Source organism: Elephas maximus, chromosome 17, assembly GCF_024166365.1.
Source record: "Elephas maximus indicus isolate mEleMax1 chromosome 17, mEleMax1 primary haplotype, whole genome shotgun sequence".
NCBI classification, from domain to species: Eukaryota; Metazoa; Chordata; class Mammalia; order Proboscidea; family Elephantidae; genus Elephas; species Elephas maximus.
Window position 1 is genome coordinate 89,836,108 of NC_064835.1, and position 25,234 is coordinate 89,861,341.

Genomic DNA, 25,234 nt, shown 5'->3' on the forward strand with positions numbered 1-25,234 from the left:
GAAACCCCATGGGGCAGTTCTACTCTGTCCTGTAGGGTTGCTGTGAGTCGGAACTGACTCCACGGTACCTAACAACTATAACATCTTTTATAGAAGCATAGTAAAATGTTTAGGGGTGAAGTGATGTGATGACTGGAATCAACTTCAAGATAACCAGGAGCTACAGGAACGGTGGAGCCCCTGGGTGGTGCATATGGTTAACGAGCCCAGCTGCTAACTGAACGGTTGGAGTTTAGCGTTCACCCACAGGCTTCTTGGAAGAAAGACCTGATGACTTACTTCTGAAAAACCAGCCATTGAAACCCCATGGAGCACAGCCCTGCTCTGACACACACAGGGTTGCCGTGAGTCAGAACCGAGCCAATAACTGGTCACTGGTTGTAGGAGAGGTAGGCGGATGGGGTTACAGACGACGCAAAGTGGACCCGAGTTGGTCATTGTCGAGTTCATTATATGCTTCTATTTTGTTTGAAAATTTCCATAAGTTAAAAAAAGAAGAAAAAGGTTTTACCTCTGAGTACCCTAGAAGAAAATTTGAGAAGATTTAAAGGAACAGGTTTTTAAAAATGCTTCTCTGATCGCATCAGTCCCCTGCTTAAAACCCCCCTATAATTTCCCGTTACACTTTAGAAGAGCCCCCCAATCCTTGATGTGGCTTCTGGGTCCCTCCATGGTCTGGCTCTGGTCACCTCTCCAGACGTATGCTGTCCCCCAGCCCCCTCCTCCCCAGGACTCCTCCCCACTGGCCTTGGGTTTTTCTTACCCCCTTGGATCACTCTTTCCCCCCACCCTGGCTTGACCATTTCCCCCCTTCACCTGCTTGACTCTGATACGACTCAGTCTTCAGGTTCCAGCTCAAGCATCCTTCCCTCTGGGGAGCCTTCCAGAAACCTGCAACGTAGACTCCACTGACTCACAGTCGACCGTCTCTGTACCTTACAGTTTCCCCCATGGCCCACACTCCATCTTGAATTCATGTATTTATTTGTGCGGCTGATCACGTCACGGCTCTTACTCCACTACAGGGAAAATGCCTTGAAGACTGTCCCTCTGCAGTCTTGGTACATAGTAGGTGAGCAATGCATGATTATTGCTGAATGAAAAAAGTCTAAAGAACAGGAAAAATACAGACTCAAAATATGTTGTTATTACTGCCCCTCTTTGCTTCCTACCACAGCAGTCACTGCTGGGAGCTTTTTCTCCTAAGCTTGGAAATTCTAAACAGAGGAAAGCATAGATTGTGTCCCCCAGTCCACCCAGGAGGCCGTGGTGTCTCTTGTGTTGGCAGTTCAGGGGGTGTCAGGAGAGAGACCAGTGTGTTGGGAGAGATTCCTGTGATCGCTGGGCTGGTCAGGGTCTCCCCAGATCTCCTCCTCTGCTCCCTGCCAGGTCTCCTATACCCTCGACCCAGCTGGCTGTCATCTTGCGAGAGGCATCAGTATCAAGTCTGTCCAAGACCTCTGCACCCTGGGCTCGTTTTCTCTCTTCCTTCAGGCCCATGTTTCCCTAGAGGCCCTGGGCATCCCTGAGTGCTTTGGACAAATAGGGTTGTCCTCAGACGGCCACGTGCAGGCCGGGCCGGGTCTGGCTCTGAGAGCGACTCACGGCGAGGGGGCGGGGAAGCCGGAGGGGTGCCAGGGAAGGAGTCTTCCTGTGCTGAGGGCTTTGAATCCGCACTGTAGCTTGGGCACCAGCCCAAGGTCTTCTCCCACAAATGGTGATGCAACCCAGAAGGCGGAAAGGAACGTGACATGCTTCCTCCTCTTCCCCAAGACTTCTTTGTTTCTTCATTTGAGTCATCTTACTCTCCTTTCTGGGGTTACTGTCCAGTGCCTCAGTGTATCCCATTTGCCCTCGGAATGAAGTGTCTGGATGCAGCTGACAGCCATTCAGGAGGCCTGCTGCCTGGCTGCTCTGTACAAAAGCTGTCTCGGCCACGGTGCAGGTAGGCTCTTGCCGCATGGCGGACACTGGTCAGTCACGGCAGAGTAACAGTCTGAATGACGTGGGTTCACACTCCATGTCTGGACAGACAAGTTACTTCATCGTCTGCACCTCAGTTTTCTCTTCTGTAAAGATGGCGCTGCTTACGCCCTTTCCATAGGCTGTGCACAGATTTAAATCTACAATGCCCATGAGGAGCTGCGTGCCGGGCCTGGCCTGTAGCAGGAGCTCGGTAAGCCATGGGGATGTAACTCCCCTGAGAGGGGCCCTTCCCTAGGCTTCCAGGTAGCAGCACCCTTAGTGGACCGAGGTGAGACCAACCTGCGTTCCCAGCTTTAGAGGACCAGGCATCTCTGCCCCTGGGGGAGGTCTCCTCCCGGTCAGCATTTGGAAGTTAAGAAGAGGCCCATCCTTCGGCCTGTCCTGACAGCTCCCAGCCCCTGATCATCTCTGCTTGTGGCTTCCTGAGGGTGCTGCCAGCCGGTGTGGAGCACGTGTCACACCTCGTGCTCCTCAGGGTGTCACTGTCCCTTTTCTCCTCCAGATGAGTGAGAGGAGAAAGGGGCTATTCCAAACACAGCGCATGGTGAGCGCATGTTTAAAGTCAGGTTGTCATTAAGTGCTCCTTTTTGGTTGCTATTTCTTTGCCACTGCTTTACCCAGTCTCTCTCAGAACAAACTGGTCCCTCTGTGTCCTGTCCCCTGAGGTTTTCTAGGACCCAGGGCACTGGGCAGTGATGACCGTGGTAAACAAAGTGCTCTCTCAGGAGAACACTTTGTGCTGCTCCCTTGTCTCCTGCCAGTCTTAGCATCTGTGTCTTGATTACTCTTAGCTAATGAGGGGCCATCTCCTCTTTCCTGGCTTCTCCTTCAGGCTTCCCCGCTGCAGTGAACAGGCTTCCATCCATCTGGCAATGTAGGCCAAAGGCCCAGCCATTGTCCTGGTTCCTCTTTCCCTCTTCCAAATCCAACACTTCAGGTCTGGGTTCAAAATCTACTCTGAATCCCCTTACTTCCCACCCTTTTGATGGTTACCAGTGAAGTCTGAACTGCCGCCCGTGCTCACCTGCTCCCCTCAGAACTACTAGCTGGGCTCCATCCTTCTGGCTTAACCATGGTACATTCCCAGCCCATTCCCTTCCCAGGAGGCGCCCGTTGAAAGCATAGGTCAGGTCATGGAGGTTGTCTGCTCTGAACGCTCCAGGCACCTCTACTGTGCTTGGCATTTTGTTCAGAGGACGTGGGTCCTGTCCTCCCACTGGCTAGCACTTGGGGGAACACTCCACATTTTAATTTACCATGTAGATTGGGGTCACACAGGCGATGCCTCTGTTAACTCAGCAGCTTTCTGAAGCCCAGTATGCAAACCAGCAGGTTTCATTCACCCAGGCCAGTGCTCCTACTAACTTCACTTAGTGAATAAAAACCAAAAAACCAAGCCTGCTGCCGACGAGTCCATTCCAACTCATAGCGACCCTGTAGTGAATGGAGGCTTTAAAGTGTTTCTTCCTTCCTTCCTACAGAAGAGGAAAGGATTTAAAATCTAGGGAAGGAATGTACTGTAGAGAATGTGTAAGTCACCTGCCAAAGAGATTCAGAGGTGGAAAATTAGTTTTAGATAAATACATATTTTTTAACCTGACTTCTAAGGTGGTTTAGGGGAAAAAAGGATACTAGCAGGATTGGTCCCATTTTCTTGAGTTGGAATCAGTAATGCAGTTTGCAGTGCCTGCCGGGTTTCTGTTGAGAAGAGTGCCGAGGAATTGGAGCACGCAGCGTACTTTGTGATTCTCCGAATGAAAAGTACTTCACATGACGGATGTTGTCAGTGGACTCCGTCTGTCAGGATGTTGGCGGTGTTAGCTGGTCAGGCTGTTGGCGCAGACCAGGCTTGTTTCACACAGCTGGTTCCAGGTGATCACACCTGTGTGGGGCAGGGACTAGTTCTCACGAGAGGCTGGTGACCCTTCTCGGACCACAGTGGGTTCAGCAGTATGGAATGTGTGCCCTCCCACTCGCCTGGGTGGCTTGGCCTCCCTGTGGCTGCTAGGGCTCATTCTGTTGCAGTGGCCAAACAAAAACAAAACCAGAAATGCCCAATTCAAACTTGCAAAGAACAAAAAGGCATTTATTTTCTGCTTGTAATTGAAGAGCGCAGGTGGGGAGGCTTCAGGTGTGGGCCTGCAGGACCTGGTCTCTGTCTCTCCGCTCTGCTTTCCCCTGTAACCCATCCCCAAGCTCAGGTGATGGCCCTTCATTCTCCAGGCCCCACTGCATCAGAAAGAGACCTTCTCCTCCCATGTGGCTTACTTGTCCCAGCAGCCACTCTGACTGGACCTGCCTGGATCACACCTCCACCCCGAAGCCGTCCCTGTGGCCACAAGGATGACACTACACAGATCAGCCGGTCCTGAGTCATGGCTCCTCCTAAAGCCAGGGTGGGGATCAGTGTCACCCACAAACCACTTGGACTGAGTCTGGGGGAGAGGAGGTCCAGGAATAACTGGGGTTGTGTGACCTGCAGACACAGCAAATATCTTTGCAGTCAGTCACTCTGATCTGTCCAAATGACCCTGCTCAAGCCACCCTTCCTCTGCCTCGTCCTCCTCCTTCTCTTCAGCTATGCTTTCCTGTTGTTCACAAGATGCCAGGCCAAGTGCTTGGTAGTTGGCTCTTGCTGAATCCTCGTGGCACCAGCCCTTTCTCAGGATGCAGCCTTGGACAAGTCGCTTCCCCTCTCTGAAGCTCGGTGTCCTCATCTGTCAGGCAGTGGTGACAACCTCTTCTTCACGGGGTTGCTAGAGAGTCGGTGAGCTTTTGTGCACAGAGTGCGGTGCCATGTGTGTGCATGTGACGTAAATGAGTGGGTCCGTCAGTCGCTCCATTTGTCTGACAAGGAAACTGAGGCCACTGTGTCCTTGTCCAGGATCTCGCAGCCCGCGGGCAGCTGAACTGGGATTTGAGAAACGGTTTGTGCTTGATTACTAACCTAAAGGTTGGCAGTTTGAGCTCATCTAGGGGTGACCAGCTCACATAAAGTTTACAGCCAAGAAAACCATGTGGAGAAATTCTACTCTGTAATATGTGGGGTCGCCATGAGTCAGAATCCACTTGAAGACGTGGGTCTGGTTTTGTCTCATCCCAAGCAAAACAAGAGCTTCCTGGATTTGCAGCATCACGTTTTCCATCAGCCTTCATGTTTGAAGACTGTTTCTCATGGCGGGACTCACCTGAGATCATTGTGCAAACATTTTGTTGCCCAGCTTATACACATAGGTACTAAGCTAGATCCTGAGAAGATGGGGTGAGCTGGGCAGCCCTGAGGGTGGAGCATGGAGAGTCCCAGAGAATGACCCACGAGCCATGTCTGCAGAGAGGCAGCCAAGGGGAAGGACGTGGACGCCTTGCCATGTGTGGGACCTACATGAAGCTCCATGAACCAAATGCATGATTACCGATCGGAGTTTGACCAGTGGTTTTAATTGCCACTAAATTGTTGACTGTGGCTAATAAAAATATGTATTTCTTTGCTTCCAGTGTGGAATAATTTATTGGCTATTTGGTGGTGTAGTCAGGAATCTCAGAAGCCCAGATCATGTTGCTAAGTGGCTTCAGCCACTCCAGGTATGGCGTGCACTTCCATAGGTGTTTTCTTTGGAGAGCCTTGGAAATCCACAGTAGTTAGACGTGTATGTGTGTGTGTGCGTGTGTGTTTGTATGTGTGTATGTGTTTGTATATGTGTGTGTGCTTGTATATGTGTGTGTGTTGCAGAAGAAGAAATAGAATTAGTCAGCAAGAACATTGTTCAGAACAGGAATTTTGAGGCAATCCTTTTTACATTGCATGGAGTCTGTCATATTGTTACAATCACCTTAGCAATCATTCAGGCTACGTTTTTATAATTGTCTCCAGCTCACCTCTGTGGTTCTCACAAACACCCCTAATGGCCTGCGAGGTCTGCAGTTAAAGCAACCACCCGACTGGCTAATTCCCTTCTAATGCCCAGGAGCAGAAATACGCTGGGATGTTTGCAATGACCGAGAGGGGCCATGGGAGCAACGTGAGAGGGATCCAGACTGAAGCCACCTTTGACCTCTCTGCACAGGTGAGGATTCTGTCCATCGTTCCGCAGTTCAGGGCAGCAGGACACCTGTAGAGGACTGGCTTTGCTTCTCTCTGAGTTCAGCTTCACACCATCTGCGTGTGTGCTCTTTGGCCAGAGGAGCTCAGATGCAGAACAAGTGTCTTAAGTGTTTCCGTAGACGTGGGCGTGTATTTAGCCTTCATGAGTCTGATACCAGCTAAGACTTTTACAGCAACTAAACTCACCTGCACACCCTGAGCCCTTTACCTGCACTCGTTAATTCAATCCCCTGTGACAACCCTGAGAACAACACTACAGTACTAAAGCTATTTTGTTTTCCTTCTTAGCAGTGGCCGCCCTAGTCTGGAAGGTAACCGGCTTTGTTGTCCCTCTCCATTGCACCATGTGTCGGGGTGCGGGGAGGTACCGTCTGTGCTGGGGCTTCCTTACCAGGAGCCAAGTCCTCCATACTGATATTATGCATGGAGCCTTAATCATGACCTGCAGTAAAATTTACATGAACCCTGAAACAAAACCTTCACAAAACAGTCTTACCTTTACTACCTTTACTGTGTGTACCTCTGGTACTTTTCCTTCCCTTCTTTTCTGGGTGGTGCAGTCAGGAAACTCAGAAGCCAAGATCATGTTACTCAATGGCTTCAGCCACTCCAGGTATGGCTTGGACCTCCACAGGTGTCTTCTCCTATGGAGAACATTAAAAATAAGTCAGTCAGAAAAGGAAAAATATTGTATGACCTCACTTACGTAAAAGGACAAGAAAAGGCAACAGTATAGAGAACAAAGTTTATCAGTGGTTACCAGGGTTGGGAGGGAGGGGGAAAGGGAATTAACGGTGATGGAAAAATCGCGTTGATTAAGGGTAGGGTTGCACAGCCAATTATTATAATTACTGTCAGTAAGCTGCACTTGTAAAAAGTTGAATTGGCAAAAGTTTTTTTTTTGTATGATAGATATATTTACAACAACAACAACAAAAAGAATAGCTGCTGAGTCTGCTTATGTACAACCAAAAGCCTCATGGGATTTGACTCCTTAGTTCGGAGGTTTAGGGTCATGGTTTCATGGGGCACCCCAGTTAATTGACCCAATAACATTAGTTTAGTGCTTCTGTTCTACCTCCAAGTTCTTGCGTGGTGCCTGGGGTCTTAAAAGCTTGCAAGCAGCCATTCAAGCCACAACAGTTGGTCTTTATTCACCTGGAGGGATGGAGGAAGAAGTACAGTCAGAAATAGGAGGAGGATGCGGAACGTGTGGCTAACCGCCTCCATGAACAACTGCCTCCTTTGCCATGAGACCAGAAGACCTGGATGGTGCCCTGCTACCATTACTATCATTTTGATGAAAAATTCTATAGAAGAATCCTGATCAAAAGGGGGAAAAAGCAGACCAGAATTTCAGATTGTCATGCACTCCAGACTTCCTGGAGCCATGAAGTTTGGATGAACCCATGAAACTATTGCCCTGAGATTATAATCTTTAAACCTTAAACCAAAGCTATCCCCTGAAGTCTTCCTAAAACCAAACAATAGTTTATCTTAAGTAGTGAAAAATGTCTGTCTTGAGCATTATGCTCATTTAAGATCTATCTGTATGGGATCAGATTGACAGTAGCAACTGGAAAGATTAGGTGGGAACCCTAGGGAGCAGTGAGTTTATGTTAATGAGGGAAGAACAACTCAGAAAAGGAGGGTGAGAATCGTTGCTCAACTTGAAGAATGTAATCGGTGTCACTAAATGGTGCGTGTAGAAACTGTTGAATTGGTGTGTTTAGCTGTGTATATTCTCAACAATTAAAAAAAAAAAAGATCCGTAGTGGTTAGACCTGCGTGTGCCCGTCTCTTTGTTTTTCTTCCTTTCCTTCTCGTTAATTAAAAAAGAAAAAAAAAATGCTTTTCAAGACCCTCTAAACTAATCTCTCTCCCCATAATGGGTCACAACCTGCAGTGTCAAAAACCCTGCTTCATACCCCCCACCATCCCTTTGGCTTCCTCATCCCCCCCCCGCCCTGGAATAAAGAAAGCAATCATTTACTTATTTCACTGTCCCTTATTTCAGTGTACTTGATGTTGGTGGAAGTCTCCCGAAGATCTAAAACCAAAACAAAAAAACCAAACCCGTTGCCACTGAGTCGATTCCAACTCGTAGTGACCCTATAAGACAGAGTAGAACTGCCCCATACGGTTTCTAAGGAGCGCCTGGTGGATTTGAACTGCCAGCTTTTTGGTTAGCAGCTGTAGCACTTAACCACTACGCCACCAAGGTTTCCTCCAAAGAACTACAAAGGAATAAATACATTTTGAAGTTCTTTCTAGAAATGGTTTTGTGTAAACATACGTAAACAAGCATACGTGCAGTGGGTGGGCGTGTGCCCGCACGCGGGTGTGGGTGCACAGTCTTTTCGTTATGCTTGCTGAGCGTGTCCTTTAGAATCCAGGATTTCCTTAGCAGGTTTTTCTGACCCAACGATGCTTGGGGGCTGTCAGTGTTTAGAGTGAGAGTTTCAGGTGTAGGCTGTGCTGGAGGACACCCCGTTTTTCCTCCTCACTGAGGCTGTTCTCTCGGTCGTCAGTGGTGCCCAGAGTCAGTGAGAATAAACATCAACACTGCTGTTTACTGAGCACTCGCTGGGTCCCAGGTTCTGTTTCCTCACAAAAACAATCGCATAAACATGACATTTCACCACCACCGTTGGTCAAGCACTTACCTGCAAGGCGCCAGGCTAACCTCTCTACATAGAACACTTCGTTAAATGTTTTATAATCTTTATACCAGTAACCAGTTGTATTCAAGTTGACCCTGACTTACGGTGACCCCATGTGTCAGAGTAGAACTGTGCTCCGTAGGGTTTTCAACCGCTGACTTTTTGGAGGTAGATTTCCAGGTCTTTCTCCTGAGGCACTTCCAGGTGGACTTGGCTGCCAACCTTTCAGTTAGCAACCAAGCACATTAACATTTATACCACCCAGGGACTGGCCAGGTATAATTTTCCTTATTTTACAGGTGGGGAAACCAAGGCTCACAAAGGTTCAGAAACTTGCTATGGTTATGGCGATAGTTAGAGTCTTAGGTTCAAGTAGGACTGCTCTTACCAGCCAGTGACGGGACACTTACCTAACGTCTTTTGGGTTTTGGCTGACCAACTTTTCCTTCCCCAGACCATGGTACTGGGGTCACCTTGCTGTCATTAGGAAAAAAAGAAAACAAAACACAATTCTTATCTGTTTCTTCGGACTATCATCTTCTTCCCCACAAAAATCGCTTCCCTGTGTTGGTCCCATTTTCCCCAAATAGCATCGGCGATTTAGCTACCTGGTGTTCCTCAGCAGCTGCCCCTTTCTGCTAGGGGAGCTGCGAAGCTGAAGTCATGATGAGGAGACGCTGGCGAACGCTCTTGTCTCCCGTGGGGGTGGGAGAGAGAACAAGCCCATCAGAAACCCAAGCCACTGAGATCCGACGTTGCAGGGAATGGATTTCTCCCTTCATTGGTTTCCCATTTTCCCCTTCATTTCCCCTTTAAAAGGTTAGAGCATATCAAATGAGCCTTCTCTCCCTCAAGGGCTGTTTAATTGCTTACATTTTTTATTAATTTTTATTTTGGGGGAGGGTGGGTAGGGGAGGGGTGTGAATAGTTAAGAGGTAAGACAGCTTTACTTTTATGCTTTATACCAATCAGTGAAAATAAGCAGGGTTAGAAAATAAAGGAGCCCTCTGGCCAAAGCCACCTTTGTAGTGCTTACAGCACTGACCGCTCTGTTGACCTTCAGCGAATGGTTTCACTAGTAACCGACACATGTGGTGTGCGTTATTTAGATCCAGCTTTAACTCTGACGTGTTGGCTGAGGCAAACTTTCCAGATCAAACGTTTTGCCAGAAGTGACAAACCTCCTTTCACAGGGTGTATCAGATATTTATGGGGACAGGGCCTCCTGTGCTCCTTCCCGTCCCACCAGATCTGCTCTGCCAGCCGGTGTTTCCTCTCTTGCTTTCCTTCCTTCCCCCGAGTTGAGTTGTAAGCACCCCCCATCCACATGGGTTGTGTTCTTGTTTTGTTTTATTTTTTATTTTACTGTACTGTACTCAGCTCCAAGCAGCTTCTCTCTTTGAGAAGTTTTGGCTGACTCTATAAGACAAGGGCGGCCTCCAGAGACTTGTGCGTGTCCATGTACGTTTCTGAAAAGGCCTCGCACATGTTACAAGTTTTCTTGTGCAAACACTTGCCAGAGAATGTTTTCTTGGGCTTCAAGATTGTGTTTTTTGGCCAGAGGAGAAGTGTAGCCTCTCTACTTTAAAATCTGAAATCTGAGGTAATCTTCGTGTGATCAACAGCTTGTTGTGTTACTTCAGCCAGACCTTCAGTATTGTCAGCTCCAATGAAATTTGCCATTCCTCTGCTCTTTTGCCATTTCCCTGGGCTCCCCCACCTGTCCCAGGTTCCCTGTGTCCAGAGCTGGCAGTCAAGGGCAGTGCCTCCTGGGCGAGAGGTTTAGGGGTGACCCAAGTGGTGGGCAGAACTGGGAAGACCCAAGTGATGAGCAGGATTGGGAAGACCCGAGTGGTGGGTGGGACTGGGAAGACCAAGTGGTGGGCAAGACCGGGAAGACCAAGTGGTGGGTGGGGACTGGGAAGACCCAAGTGATGGGTGGGACTGGGAAGACCCAAGTGGTGGGCAAGACCGGGAAGACCAAGTGGTGGGTGGGACTGGGAAGACCCAAGTGATGAGCAGGATTTGGAAGACCCAAGTGATGGGCAGGACTGGAAAGACCAAGTGGTGGGCAGGACTGGGAAGACCAAGTGGTGGGTGGGACTGGGAAGAATCAAGTGGTGTGTAAGACTGGGAAGACCCCAGTGGTGGGCAGGACCGGGAAGACCCAAGTGGTGGGCAGGATGGGGGAGAACCAAGAAGTGGAGCGGGCATCTCCCACTGTGGTCCTTTTACTGGCGTGTTCCTTGTGCCTTGTTCAGAGAGGATGGAAATGAAGCTCGAGCTTTGAGCAGAGACTGACAACAAAAACTTACATTTTCCTCCTGCTTCTTCCTCACTAGCATTAGTTTGTAGACTGTTTGGAACTGGAATCCTTGGTCATTTTATGGAGACAAACAGTGGCACCTTCTGGGATTCTTTTTCTTACTAGATAATCATTTACAAGTGCTTTTGTTTAAGGGCTTATGGGTATGAACCCTTTTTGAACCTCTTATTCTATTCAGTGGTCAGAAGAATGGAGAAGCAGATTCTGAAGCAGTCATCCAAGGGCTTAAATAAGTTTTTTTTTTTTTTTTTTTTTAATAAAAATCCAGGTTGTATGGGCTGATATTCCATGCAGTGGTGACATGGGATCATGGTGACCTGTTAGCCTTGATGCATGCAGTCATAACATTCCAGGCTCTGGTTAGTTTATTGATGTTTAAACAACAAACCCGCATCATGGAGGCAGGATGTTCAAGGTGTCAACAGTGGAACCAAGTGGCTTGTCCAGAAGGAGAGAAGGCCAGCAATAAAATGAAAAACATAGATGTGGGCTCTGGAACAACCCAGCTAAGGGCCCCAGATCATTGACTCTTCATTATTTCCTGTGAACTTTGCAGGTGAGCTGCTTGGGAGTGAGGAGTGTGTGGAGAGCTTAAAGTCTACCACCAGGGATCTGAGGAGTCTTGATGTTGGGTTGCCTGTCCCTGGGTGGTACAAACAGTTAACATGCTTGGTTGCTAACTGAAAGGTTGGAAGTTTGAGTTCACTCAGAGGCTCCTCAGAAGAAAGGTCTGGAAACCTACTTCTGAAAGATCAGGCATGAAAGAGTCTGTGGAGCACGGTTCTGCTCTGACGCACATGGGGTCGTCATGAGTTGGAGGCGACTTGAGCACGGTTCTGCTCTGACGCACATGGGGTCTTCATGAGTTGGAGTCGAGCACGGTTCTGCTCTGACGCACATGGGGTCGTCATGAGTTGGAGGCAACTTGAGCACGGCTCTGCTCTGACGCACACGGGGTCGTCATGAGTTGGAGTCGAGCACGGTTCTGCTCTGACGCACGTGGGGTCGTCATGAGTTGGAGGTGACTTGAGCACGGTTCTGCACTGACGCACGTGGGGTCGTCATGAGTTGGAGGCGACTTGAGCATGGTTCTGCACTGACGCACGTGGGGTCGTCATGAGTTGGAGGTGACTTGAGCACGGTTCTGCACTGACGCACGTGGGGTCGTCATGAGTTGGAGGTGACTTGAGCACGGTTCTGCACTGACGCACGTGGGGTCGTCATGAGTTGGAGACGACTTGAGCATGGTTCTGCTCTGATGCACGTGGGGTCGTCATGAGTTGGAGGCGACTTGAGCACGGCTCTGCTCTGACGCACACGGGGTCGTCATGAGTTGGAGGCGACTTGAGCACGGTTCTGCACTGATGCACGTGGGGTCGTCATGAGTTGGAGGCGACTTGAGCACGGTTCTGCTCTGACATACGTGGGGTCGTCATGAGTTGGAGGTGACTTGAGCACGGTTCTGCACTGACGCATGTGGGGTCGTCATGAGTTGGAGGCGACTTGAGCACGGTTCTGCTCTGACGCACGTGGGGTCATCATGAGTTGGAGGCGACTTGAGCACGGCTCTGCTCTGACGCACACGGGGTCGTCATGAGTTGGAGGCGACTTGAGCACGGTTCTGCTCTGACGCACATGGGGTCGTCATGAGTTGGAGGCGACTTGATGACTTTTTTTTTTGAGTGGTGTTGGATCACCTAAATGTAAACATCTCAGTTTGAAGTAGCCTAGAGAGAAAGAGGTTAATAATGAGGAAAGACTTCATACATTAAAGCCAGGAGGCTCAGCCAGATAGCACATGTGTCAGCTCAACATTACAAAGAAGAGACGCTGAAAAGGAGGGAACACCTTTTATTGAGTGAAAATTGGCAGCTTATCTTCCCGATTGGGTTATTCATTTAAAAGGCACTTTAATTTTCGAAGCTGAGGCGGAGGTGAAATTCATGAATGGAGGTGCTTGCAGAGCAGCGGTGACTACAGGAGGCCGAGCCCGATGACTTTTCAGTTGTCTTCTTTGCTGGGAGTTTGTAAAATCACCTGAACACATAGACTTGTACCACGTGGACCTGTTTTCACAGTACTCTGGGCATTAGTCAAAGAGCTGAAATGAGCCGTGAGAAAGAATACAGTCTGTCGCACTGCTGTTCTGTGCAGGAGTTTGTAATTGACACGCCGTGTGAAAACGCCCAGAAGACGAGCGTCGGCAATGCCGTGCTTGGGCACCACGCCTCGGTCATTGCGCAGCTCATTATAAACGGACGAGCTCAAGGTTTGTCACCCACACAGAAAGCTGGGAGCATTCTCGTTACTGTAACTATTTGCCAATGAGTACTTCACACTGAAACCTCATTTCATAGGGCTATTTTTATATTTAAAAAAATTCAGTGGATACTTTATCTCCTAAATAAATGTGATGATACATTTTACTGGAACTTGTAACAGTATACATTGTAACATTATAACATGTGCAGTGCACAGAGAAATGAATGGGTTTAGAGATCAAATTAATTTTTTTTTTTTTAGCAGTTCCAAGAAAATAATAAAACCTTATTCTTTTCTTCAGAAATTCGGAGAGTTTAATAACTCTCTGTCTCTTTGCCTTTCTTAGGCCCCACTGTTTCATTGTGCCTGTCTGGGATGAGAATGGAAGCTTGTACCCAGGAGTGACAGCGATTGACATGATGCACAAAGAAGGTGGGTCCCCAGGTTACCCCTCTTCTACCCTCATTGGCATCTCCTGCCCGCTCACCACCCCACCAACCAAAGGGGAGTCTAACCCAACTCACAGACACTGTGAAGGCACAGAAAACGGAGAGGACTTCATGATTTTGACGCTAATTCCGAGTCCTTTATGCAGAACTGTTAGAGGACGTTGCAGGCTGCCATTATGAATTTGCACTGGTCTCATTTTCTCTCAGCTTCTCTGATTTTGCCCTGACGTTGCTCCGTCTCCTCTCTCCTTAGACTTGTGAGCTCTCAGAGAGCTGGGGGAGTCTCTCTTCTGTGCCCCTAAGCCGCCAGCCTGGCTTGTGCCGGTGAGCTCTTGATGAATCCTGAAGGTTGACCCTGTGAGACCAGCCGTGTCTGTGGGCTCCACTGGTCATCCCCACCAAGGCCCACTCAAGTCAGAGAAAGGGGCGGGCTAAGAGAACCCACTGCTGTGGGGTCGACTCTGACTGCTGGGGACCCTCTGTGTCACAGGGCAGAACTGAGCTCCACAGGGCTTTCTTGGCTGTGATCTTAATGGAAGCAGACCAGGCCTTCCTTCTGTGGCACCGCTGGGTGGGTTTGAACCGTTGACCTTGCGGCTGCATCACCCGGGGATCTGGAAAGGGTGGAGGGAGAAGGAACAAAGAGAGAAGAAAGAGCGGGGGAGAGAAGAGGGAAGAGAGAGCCTTGGTGGAGGAGCATAGTCTCATCCAGGCCCCTTAGTGTTTTCGTCCACTGGAGCAGCTGCAGGAAGGGCTGCAGGTGGGTTTGCGAGTGTTTTTAATTTATCTCAAGGGTGACTTCTGCCCCTGCGGCCCCAGCCCCCTGAAAGTACCTCATGTGTCAAGCGTTGTTGAGAGCCGAGGGGTAGGCCCGGCTCTTGTGAAGTGGTGCCAGGCATTTCAAACACTGGTAACTTCAGGAAGTCTGCTTTGGTTTCCTCATAAGCTCCTAAATGCAAACTTGTCCTTGTCAAGGGGTGATGTTCTAAATAAAGAAATTTTCTAAATAAATATTTTTTTCCAGATTAAATCTCCCTAAGTGGTGATGAACGAAAAGTAGACCTCAGACTTCAACAGGTGTTGTTGGGAGATGGGTCTTACAGATTTTAGGAGCTGTCTGGGGAATCGGGTGACCCCCCCCACCCACTGCTGTCCTTGTGGCCGTTTGCCCTTGTCCCTTAGGCCCCGGCTTTCGCAGATACGCCATGTGCCAGGCAGGCAGCGCCGAGAGGGAGGGAGAGTAGCCTGGCTTTCCTGCCTTCTCTGGGTTCAGCCTCAGCTTCTTTAATTTGCCTAATACTTTTTCTCTTTCCCAGTCAGAGTAACTTCTGAGGCAGATAGGTGTGCCTCAACCACCCCCAGGCCATCACCTGAGCCCCGAGTGCCTGAGTTGTGTAGAAGGAAGAGCACATTGTCCTCAGGGAGGAGGGGCCTGACGGGCCAAAGACACAGGCACAGCTCTTCCAGGAAGCAAACGCCCTCTCCGGTCGCCCCAGATAAAAGGCATCAAGGACTCTGGAAGTAAAATAAAGGACTTCGTGTTTTAGTGGAGACAAGCCTGGAAGTAGCAGGGACGGTATATCTGCCAATGGCACAGATTTCCTCCCTGCAGCTTCATTTCGTTTCTGTTCCCTCTAGGTCTGCATGGTGTGGATAATGGGATCTCAACGTTTGACAAGGTCCAGGTGCGAAGGGAGAACCTGCTGGATAGGTGAGTAGTTTTCCCCTGAACTCTGGTTCACTGTGCATGTGATCTCGTTGCTCTCCCAAGGTGGCCTGGTTCTTGGTGTCATGGTCTCCATTTCCAGGTTGTTGTCCCCTAACCACCCCATAAGGTTATTGACAACTAATGGGAAAGTATAGATAAGAAATAGAAAAAGTAAAAATAAAAAATCTAAAATGATCCAAAATGCTATTACCCAAACTTAATGGCTGTTACACCTGCCTCTGCGTCTCTCCAGGTCTTCCCCAAGCCGATACGCCTAAGGAGAGAGGTGTTTGATAGTTAGCAAAGGAGATCCATTTATAGGTTTTATTTTTTATTACAGATTGTTTCCATTTAGCATCATATATCCAATATTTTTATGCAACGATAAATACACGCATACATTGTCATTGTTGATAGCACCATGATAGACTGTTAAATAAACCTTCTGTGATTTATGCATGCAATTCCTTATTTTTGGGCATTTCGGTGGTTTTCTCTCCTTTTTTTGCTATTATGAGCTGATCGCCAGCCAGTGCAGCTGCAGCCCGTCGTCAGTGGAGGCTTCCGTGGTGCTGTGACACTGAAGGGGCTTCCAGACTAAGACAGACTAGGAAGAAAGGCCTGGCAATCTACGGCCAAAAATCAGCCAGTGAACTCTGTGGGTCACAACAGAGCATTGTCTGATCTACAGCCACTCGTGGATGGTGCAGGACCAGGCAGTGTTTCATTCTGTTGTACATCGAGTCGCCATCAGTCCGGGTGACTCAGCGGCAGCTCCCAACAACAACAACAACATAAACCGATGAGTTTTTTTGCCTTCTTTGTGAGTGGCAGGGATGTGGCACCACCTCTCAGCGTCCGAGGCTCTGGTGACCACTGTTACTTGGATGGATACTGTCAGTGCCCAGTGGCCTTTCCTGGCGTCAGAGCAGTGAGGTCAAGGTGGGCTCAACCATGAGGTGAAGGTTGGTTCCTCAAGGTGAAGCTCTGGGGGTCCTAGGCACTCTTTGAAGAAGCTAAGAAATACCGATTATCTTTTATTTCTCAGCAGCATTTGTTTCATGTACGCAGTGAAACCCTGGACCACAGCCATGTTTAGGTCTATGGAAAGCCAGCAGTCAGGCTGCATGTTGTCACCTGTGCTCATGTTTCCTGTGGGCTTTCCTTTAACACCTTACACCTTTGTGTCGTCCGCAAGTTCTTGACAGTGGATAAATGTGGTAGTAGATACCAAAAGTTTAAGAAAAATGTATGAGAAATGAATTTAAAATGGATCAGATTTTCTTAGTTAACTCCCCCCACCCCCGCCCCTGTGAGCGGGTAGGAAACAAACAGGACCATCAACAGCATCCTCACAGTTATCCTGCTGGGTGGTGAAGCCTCCTGGGCCCCTCGGAGACCACCAGTGCCTACGACAGCAGGGACTGAGGGCCACCAGCCTTCCCCTGGGTGCCTGCATGTCTCCTGGTCACTGTCGGCATCACTGTAAGAGATGGGGGGGCACAGCTGTGGAGCTCTGTCCACACCTCACCCTCTGTAATGAGATCCGAGTGGCCAGAAGCTGTCACTAGTGGCCTAGCATTCACCCATGCATCAGGGTTAGAAAGCCAGACTCAACCAGAGAGCAAAATGACAGTGTGCCACATTGTCTGTACAGTGTAGGAAGAGACGTAGAGTCTTCCTTGATAAGCCAGATTGGGCACCAAAGCCTTTCACTTGCCATCGAAGCTGTCCCCACAAACACCACGGAGCAGCAGCAGCAGCAGCACAGGGGTTTAGCTTGAGGTTTGAGGGAGGAGCCCCAGTGCCAGGTGTTGGTTCATCACCTGGTCAGAAATAGGCTGGTAAATGGGTGTATGGGTTCAACGTAATCCTTGTCAAAATCCCAGATGGCTTTTTGCAGAAATTGACAGACTGACCCTAAAATCCATACGGAAATGTAAGAGACTCAGAATAGCCAAAACAATCTTGAAAAAGAACACAGTTGAAGAACTTAAACTTCTGCTTTAAAAACTTATGACAAAGCTACAGTAATCAATGCTGTGTGGTACTGGCATAAGGATAGACATATAGATCAGTGGAATAGAATGAAGAGTCTAGAAATAAACTCAATATTTATGGTCAATTGATTTTTTGATAAGGATACCAGAACCATTCAATGCGGTAAAGAATAGTCTTTTCAACAAATGGTGCTGGGAAAGCTGGATCTCCACATGCAGAAGAATAAAACTGGACCCTTACCTCACACCATACACAAGAATTAACTCCAAGTGGATCAAAGACCTAATGTAAAAACTAAAACTCTTAGAAAAAGACATAATTGTAAATCTTTGTGACCTTGGATTAGGCACTGATTTCTAAGATATGACATCAAAAGCAGCAACAAAGGAAAAAAATAAGGAAGTTGGACTTTACCAAAATGAAAAACTTCTGTGCATCAAAGGACACTATTATGTGAGTGAAAAGACAACTCACAGAATGGAGGAGAATGTTTGGAAATCATATATCTGATAAGGACCTAGTATCCAGAATGTAAAAAAACAAAACCAAAACTCTTAAGATTCACTGATAAAAGCACAAACAACCTTATTTAAAAATGGGCAAAGGATTTGAATGGACTTTTCCCCAAAGAAGATACACAAATGGCCAATAAGCATGTGAAAAAATGCTCGACATCGTTACTCACTGGTGTTGAGTACTGTCAAGTCAATTTTTGACTCATAGCCACCCCGTGTGACAGAGTAGAACTGCCCCTTCGGGCTTTCTGGGCTGCCATCTTTACAGGAGCAGATCGCCAGGTCTTTCTCCCATGGAGCCTCTTGGTGGGTTCCAATTGCTAACCTTTTGGTTAGCAGCTGAGTCCTTAACCATTGCTCCACCGGGGCTTCCTTCATCAGTCATTACCCAAAACCCATTGCTGTCAGGTTGATTTCGACTCAAAGCGACCCTATAGGACAGAGTAGAACTGCCCCATAGGGTTTCCAAGGAGTGGCTGGTGGATTCGAACCACCAACTTTTTGGTTGCAGCCAAGCTCTTAATTACTGGGCCACTAGGGCTCCCCATTATTCATTAGGGAAACGCAAATTAAAATCACAATGATATACCATTTCACCCCCAGTGGGATGGCTATAATCAAAAAGACAGAAAATAACAAGTGTTGGTGGAGAAATTGGAGCCCTCACGCACTGCTGGTGGGAATGTAAGATGGTGTAGCTGCTTCAGAAAACCGTGCGGCAGTTTTTCAGAGAGCTACCTTACGGCCCAGCAAGTTCACTCCTAGGTGTGTATGGAAGCATTTTCTACAAGAGAATTGAAAAACACGAAAATTTGTACACAAATGCTCATAGCAGCATTATTCATAATAGTTCAGAAGTGGAAAGAACCTGTTTGTCCATTAACTGATGAATGGCTAAGGAAAACGTGGTTTAGCCATACAATGGAATAAGATTCAGCCATAAAAAGGGGCCAAGTACTGATACAAGCCACAACATGGACGAACCTTGAAAACATCATGCTAAGTGAGAGGAGGCAGTCCCAAAAGGCCATGTGTTGTATGATTCCGTTTATATGAAATGTCAGAATAGACAAATCCACAGAGAGAAATTAGATGAGTGGTTGCTGGGGCTGAGGGGAGGCAGAGAAAGTGTCGTGACTGCTACCAGATACAGGGCTTCTCTTAGGGTGGTGGAAATGTTCTGGAACTGGTTAGTGGTGATGGTTGCACAAATTTGGGCATATACCAAAAACTACACTGAATTGTATACTTTAAAGGGTGAATTTTATGGTGTGTGAATTGTATCTCAAAGATGGGCTGGTTGCAACTTGCACAGTCAGGCTCCACTGCTGGTTTGATGATGATGGTCCCTATTGTTCCCTGCTGAGGCTGCAGGTTGGCAGCGGTGGGAAGCCTGTTTGCACCTTCTGTGAGTCAGGCTTTTGTCAGCACCTCCAGGGAAGCCCCCTCGTTGTTCTCATAGGAGAGGTTCCAGGATGTAGAGACCTGTGGGTGCATGTGTGAGCCACCAGGCTTCATTTCTAGTGGGGTGCCATCTCTTTCTTTTTTGCTAACCCCTACCTCTCTTTTCTGCCCCTGCCTCCCCCACCACAGGTTTGGTTCCGTGGCTCCAGATGGACAGTACCATTCACCTATTGAGAACAACAGTGAAAGATTCAATGCGATGCTGGCAGCTTAGACCCGCTCCAAATTAGCGGTGACATCCAAGCGATGGGCGGCATGAAGGTAGTTGAGCCTGGTTTTAATTCACCTCACTGTTTGTTCTCTGCGTGTTCCAGGGAGGGGTGACAGTTTCAGGAGCCAGGGCTTCTTGAGCCATGGTTGGTGTTACGAGGCTGGGGTCACTGGTGGGTGCTGGACTGTGCCAGTTGGCCACCCACACACAGAGTATTTCTGTGCTCCTGTGGGAATGGCGTACCTAACCCTCTGCGCTCCCGTGGGAACGGCGTACCTAACCCTCTGCGCTCCCGTGGGAACGGCGTACCTAACCCTCTGCGCTCCCGTGGGAACGGCGTACCTAACCCTCTGCGCTCCCGTGGGAACGGCGTACCTAACCCTCTGCGCTCCCGTGGGAACGGCGTACCTAACCCTCTGCGCTCCCGTGGGAACGGCGTACCTAACCCTCTGCGCTCCCGTGGGAACGGCGTACCTAACCCTCTGCGCTCCCGTGGGAACGGCGTACCTAACCCTCTGCGCTCCCGTGGGAACGGCGTACCTAACCCTCTGCGCTCCCGTGGGAACGGCGTACCTAACCCTCTTCGCTCCCGTGGGAACGGCGTACCTAACCCTCTGCGCTCCCGTGGGAATGGTGTACCTAACCCTGTGCAGCTGCATCCCAGGTGGGGCTGCCAAGCACCCTGGATACAAGATGCACGTGTGGCCACAGAGCCAGAAGAGACAACCCAGGTGACGGGTGCTCAGAACAAACACCTGTGGGAGAATCAGCTCGAGCAGCCTTGTGTGGGTGAAGGTTGGCATGACTTGCTAAGTCCATCTGGGAGTGTTTGTCTTCATGTGGCTCTTTGGGGTGTGACATTCTCCATCACAGGTTGGGGTTCATGAAGCCAGACTTCTGGAAGAATTTCTGCTCCTCTTGGCTCCCACGCCCCCAGGTGCTGGGTTGGAAAGAGCAGATGGGAGAGAAAAGCTTTGGAGCACACCCCCGCCACCCCGCAAGGGCTCAGCCCCATCTCGTTCTCTGGCCCCTCTGTCTCCATGAGGGAAAAGTCTGCTCGAAGCTGCACTGAGCTGGGAGAAAGATGGAGAGTCCCCATGAATATACGTGCGTGGCTTGAATCCAGCGTTTCCGTCAAGAAGGAATAGCTTTCATCCACCTGACCCCTGGTCTGACATCAGCACGCAACTGTTTGAAGAGCATGGAAAGACTCCTGCTCAGTTCTGCAGGGTCTGTCACGCTTTACAGACGCTGCCCTGACCCAGGCTTTCTGATGCCGGCTGCTCTCCTCAGGAGGGAGAACAGCAGTGACACTGTAAACACGCACACACAGTAGCGGGCGAATGGCCTTCTGTCTGCCCGAGGGCGTGTGCTCCTGTGCTTGCTTTGAGGTGGCTCTTTAAGCAAGGGAGGTAGGTTGTTCAGTATGGAAGTCGATGCTAGTCAGTGGCCCAGCTGGTCCCTTGGCAGAAACTCCTGACGAATGAGGCACCTGGAGAGCCCCCTGATGGAGTCAGTATGTTGAGGACACAGGGTCAAAGTGCTGAGGAAAGCTGGCTCTTCTTCAAGTCTGATAGAAATCACTTCAGCCACTTTCAGGATCCCAGAAAGAGGCCAAATGAGAGAAGCCAAATTAGTCTAGAACTGCGTGGGAGAGAAGGCGGGATAAAAATTGCATCCAGGGTTAGCTGAAGCCGTCTTAACAGCCTCTATACAACATCCCCCATAACTGTAGCAGCCTTTACACGGTCCTGACTGCAGGTCCCTCTGAGGACAGTGTTGCCATAAATATAAAAATGACAGCCTGTCTGTGGCCAGACAGGCTGTGGTAGAACCCCTGAGCCGTTACCTGTTTTGGAGGGGATGGTGGTATGTGAAGCGCACCTACGCCTCCAGCAGCCCCATGAGTCCATCGACAATTGTGGTGGGGTCCTGAGGACAAGGTGTGGGGTAGTGGAGATGGGGCAGAAGGAGAGATCTTCCTGGAGACACTTGATTTTAAACGTCATCAGACCTTGAGTGGTGGGCAAGGTGGTGGGGAAGGAGACCAGTGGATGGTTTTAAAGGCACGTTCTCTTTATTATGTTGAACATTATAGAGGAGCCAGCCTCTGTCACCCAGGTAGAGGTGATCCAGGGGGCTTGGGCCACATCTGGATCAATTCCTTGTTGGCCGACTAATGGCCATGCTTCATTCCTGGCAAGGTGGAGGTGAAACGCTGAGCACGGGCTCTGAGGTCAGAGGATCCCAAGCTCAAATTTCAGACACAGGGACAGTGGGGCCACGGGCAGGTCAGTAGCCCTCTCTGAGCCTCAGTTTCTTCACCTGTAAAATGGGCCTTGTGATGATTGTGAGGCATGAGTGAGGTGACGTATGGACTGTGCTGGCATGGAGCACGTGGTCAACAGCTGGATGCTCTTACTACTGGGAGCTACTGCTGTTACCAGGAAGACAGGAGTTGGCTGTAAGAAAGGAATAAATGGACGTTTCGGTGAGACAATTGCCTGGAGTCCTGGCCTCTAAGTAACCCAGTGACCTGAAATGTCTCGCGGACGTGATGGGCCCCTTGAATTTCCCTAGTCGGCCCCAGTTTCCTATGCTGCACCTCTCCGGGAGCCCAGGGGCCCCTGCGCAGAGCCTGGCGGCCCGCAGACCCAGCTCATCCTGCACCCCAGAAGTGACCGCCCCTGGCCGGTGTGATCTCATCCCAGTGTCTCTGGTGAGTGTGGTTTCACTGCCCTTCTTGGCAGCTTCTCTGCTCCTGTGGCTCTGACCCGTGACATATGCTTCCCCAGCGGAAACCTTAGCCGTTCCTGCTCTCTCACTGATGAGTGGAAAAACTGATCCGTTCTGCGTGCGTTCCGTGTGCGTTAGAAAACTGTCACCACAGCTCCCCACGGTGACATTTGTTCAGGGCGGAGCACTCCCAGTGCTTTTAAACTTTGCCCAGATGTCTAGGTTTTCATGGCTTTCCTTAGTACTTTCAGGTTTTCTCTTAAAGTCTCGCCAGAGCAGCTTTCCTCTCATTTCTGCCCCAAACTCCATGCCGAGTTGAATGACTCGCAGGAACACAAGAAGGGAACTGAGGTGGCCGGCAGGAGTGGGGGCGGGGGTTTGAGAGAACTCCTCGGCCTAAGTGGGCAGGCTTGAGAGCCTTCCTTTTCAGAAGGAGGCAGGAAGCTGGGAACGTCACTGTGAGTTTGGAGGGCAGAAGCAGAGGGAGTGTGAAATAGAAGATTTGGGTTGATTTTTCACGGAAGTAAATATTTCACCACAAGTAAGTCTCCACTCTCAAGAGTCTCCCTAATCTTTTAAATAGGCTCCCTGGATGGCGCAAACTGTTAATCGCTCAACCACTATGTGGAAGGTGGGTGGTTTTTTTTAGAGGTGCCTCAGAAGTATGGCCTGGCAGTTTGCTTCCAAAGGTCATAGCCATGAAAACTCCGTGGAGCACAGTTCTGCTCGGCAGTACGGGGGTCACCATGAGCCGGAATCGACTTTTGAGCTAGGTGTCAGCAGTAGCCGAGCCCCACACTGAGATTTGGTGATAACGCAGGCAGGCCTGGGGTGGGGCCCGAGAATTTCCATTTCCTTTCTAACAAGTTCCTGGGGATGCTGCTGCTGCTGGTCGGGGACCACACCTTGAGACCCCAGCGCAGGACAGATGGATACAGTTGTAAATTCTCAGCACCGTCCCAGTCACCTTGGCACCCTTTGTGGCCTCCCAGTGCCCCCAGGATCAAGGGCCACGTTCTCATCATGTCTCCAGGCCCTTTGTGACCTGGCCCTGCCTGCCTCTCAACCCCGTCACTCCACCCCTTCTCACCACTGGTCCTTGCTCCTGCTTTTCGTTACTCTGGGGGCCTCTCACATGCCCCCATCTCTGCAGGGCTAACCTTCACGGACATTTCAGAGCTCAGGCATTGTCCTTCAGAAAGGCTGTGCGAGTCCCTCCAGCCTGCACCTGGTCCCTCTGTCATCTGTCCCATTGGAACCTACCTTTTGCCCTTGCAGTGCTCATTACAGCTATAATTAACAGTGTAATAGGCAATTTCTGTCTCCTTTGCTAGACTGAAAGTGCTGTGAGCCCCCCGCTCACTGCCACGTGCTTGGCTCCCCACAGTGGTGGGCACATAGTAGGCACGCAGCAAGTAGGAGCTGGAGGGAGTGGTGGGGGAGGGGTGGAGGGAGGGGTGGAGGGGGTGGGGGAGGGGTGGGGGAGGGGTGGGGGAGGGGTGGGGGAGGGGTGAGGGAGGGGTGGAGGGAGGGGTGGGGGAGGGGTGGAGGGAGGGGTGGGGGAGGGGTGGAGGGAGGGGTGGGGGAGGGGTGGGGGAGGGGTGGGGGAGGGCCGAGTGTGGAACCAGGACGCACACTCAGAGCATCGACATGGTTCTCCGCAGAGCTGACCAGTTGCCATGGAGCTGATTCTGACCCATGATGACCCCATGTGTGTGAGAGCAGAACTGTGCTCCACAGGGGCTTCAGTAGCTGAGTTTTTGGAAGTAGATTGCCAGGTCTTTCTTCTGAGGTGCCTCTGGTTGGATTTGAACCTGCAGTGTTTCAGTTAGCAGCCAAGTGCATTAGCTATTTGCACCATGGAGGGATTTCTAGCAGAGGTGAGTTCTCGATAAATGTTCACTGATGCCCTTACACCCTGCAACCCCTTAGCCAGTTCCCACCTTGGCTGGGGTGAAGGGTGCTCCTGCCTCTTCATTCTGGTTCTGGACTGTCTGTGGTCCAGAACAGTGAGCCTCTTTTTTGCTTCCTGTCAAGGTAGCAAACAGTTACTATTTATTCTGTCCCAGGCACTGGATTCATATGTGCTGCACACACTCGTGCTCACTCATCGCTGTGTGTGGGCTCTGTGTCATAGTCGCTCCAGCTGGGAGCAGAGGTCCCGGTGGCTGGGCGACCTGCTGGGGGTGAGTGTACCTCATGAGCACAGCAGTGACATGTAGGCCCCCCCTGGTGTGCATGTTGAACGCAGCTCAGGATTCTGCACTGTCTTTAGAGATAAGTTTATGAACACGAACACTCACGAACTGGTCCTGGACCAGGGATTGCTGAGACGCCTGCTGACACAGCATGCTTGCCAGAAAGCGCCATTTCTGTTGAGAAAATTACTAATAATTCTCATCTCTGGGAGTGGAGTAATCGGTGGCCCTTGTTTGTCTCACCTGATTTTGGTCACTCCGCGTGTGCCTGGTGAGGCTGCCATGGTGAGGAGCGTGTCAGGTACGGGCTCCCTGTGTCATGGGGTTGGGCGGTCAGTCAGGAGGGCCTGGGGGAGGGGAGGATGAACCCCTGGGCCTCCCTTATCACAGGAACAACCCCACAGAGGACATGTGCTGGGAGTCAAGAGACTCCATCCTGTCAGGGTGGTGGGGGGCCGCACCCAAATCTGGGCTCTTTGAGTTTAGGGCAGGGAGGAGATGGGGCAGCCATGGGCCCCAGGGACAGGCCGGCACTCAGGATCTCTTGCTGCCGTTGGTGGTATGTATTGATGTCCCAGGGCCCTGGGGCTCTGTCACAAAGTACCATAAATTG

The 25,234-nt window shown here is 50.0% G+C and overlaps 1 protein-coding gene across 1 annotated transcript in view; it reads left to right on the plus strand.

The window, feature by feature from the left end:
- LOC126060313 (acyl-coenzyme A oxidase-like protein) overlaps positions 1 to 25,234 on the plus strand; it is a 184,625-nt gene that overhangs the window by 2,420 nt on the left and 156,971 nt on the right. Inside the window, 7 exon segments of the mRNA XM_049856378.1 lie at positions 5,482 to 5,568; positions 5,952 to 6,050; positions 13,232 to 13,350; positions 13,686 to 13,771; positions 15,427 to 15,499; positions 19,606 to 19,709; positions 19,712 to 19,737. Coding sequence (XP_049712335.1) covers positions 5,482 to 5,568; positions 5,952 to 6,050; positions 13,232 to 13,350; positions 13,686 to 13,771; positions 15,427 to 15,499; positions 19,606 to 19,709; positions 19,712 to 19,737 — 594 coding nt within the window.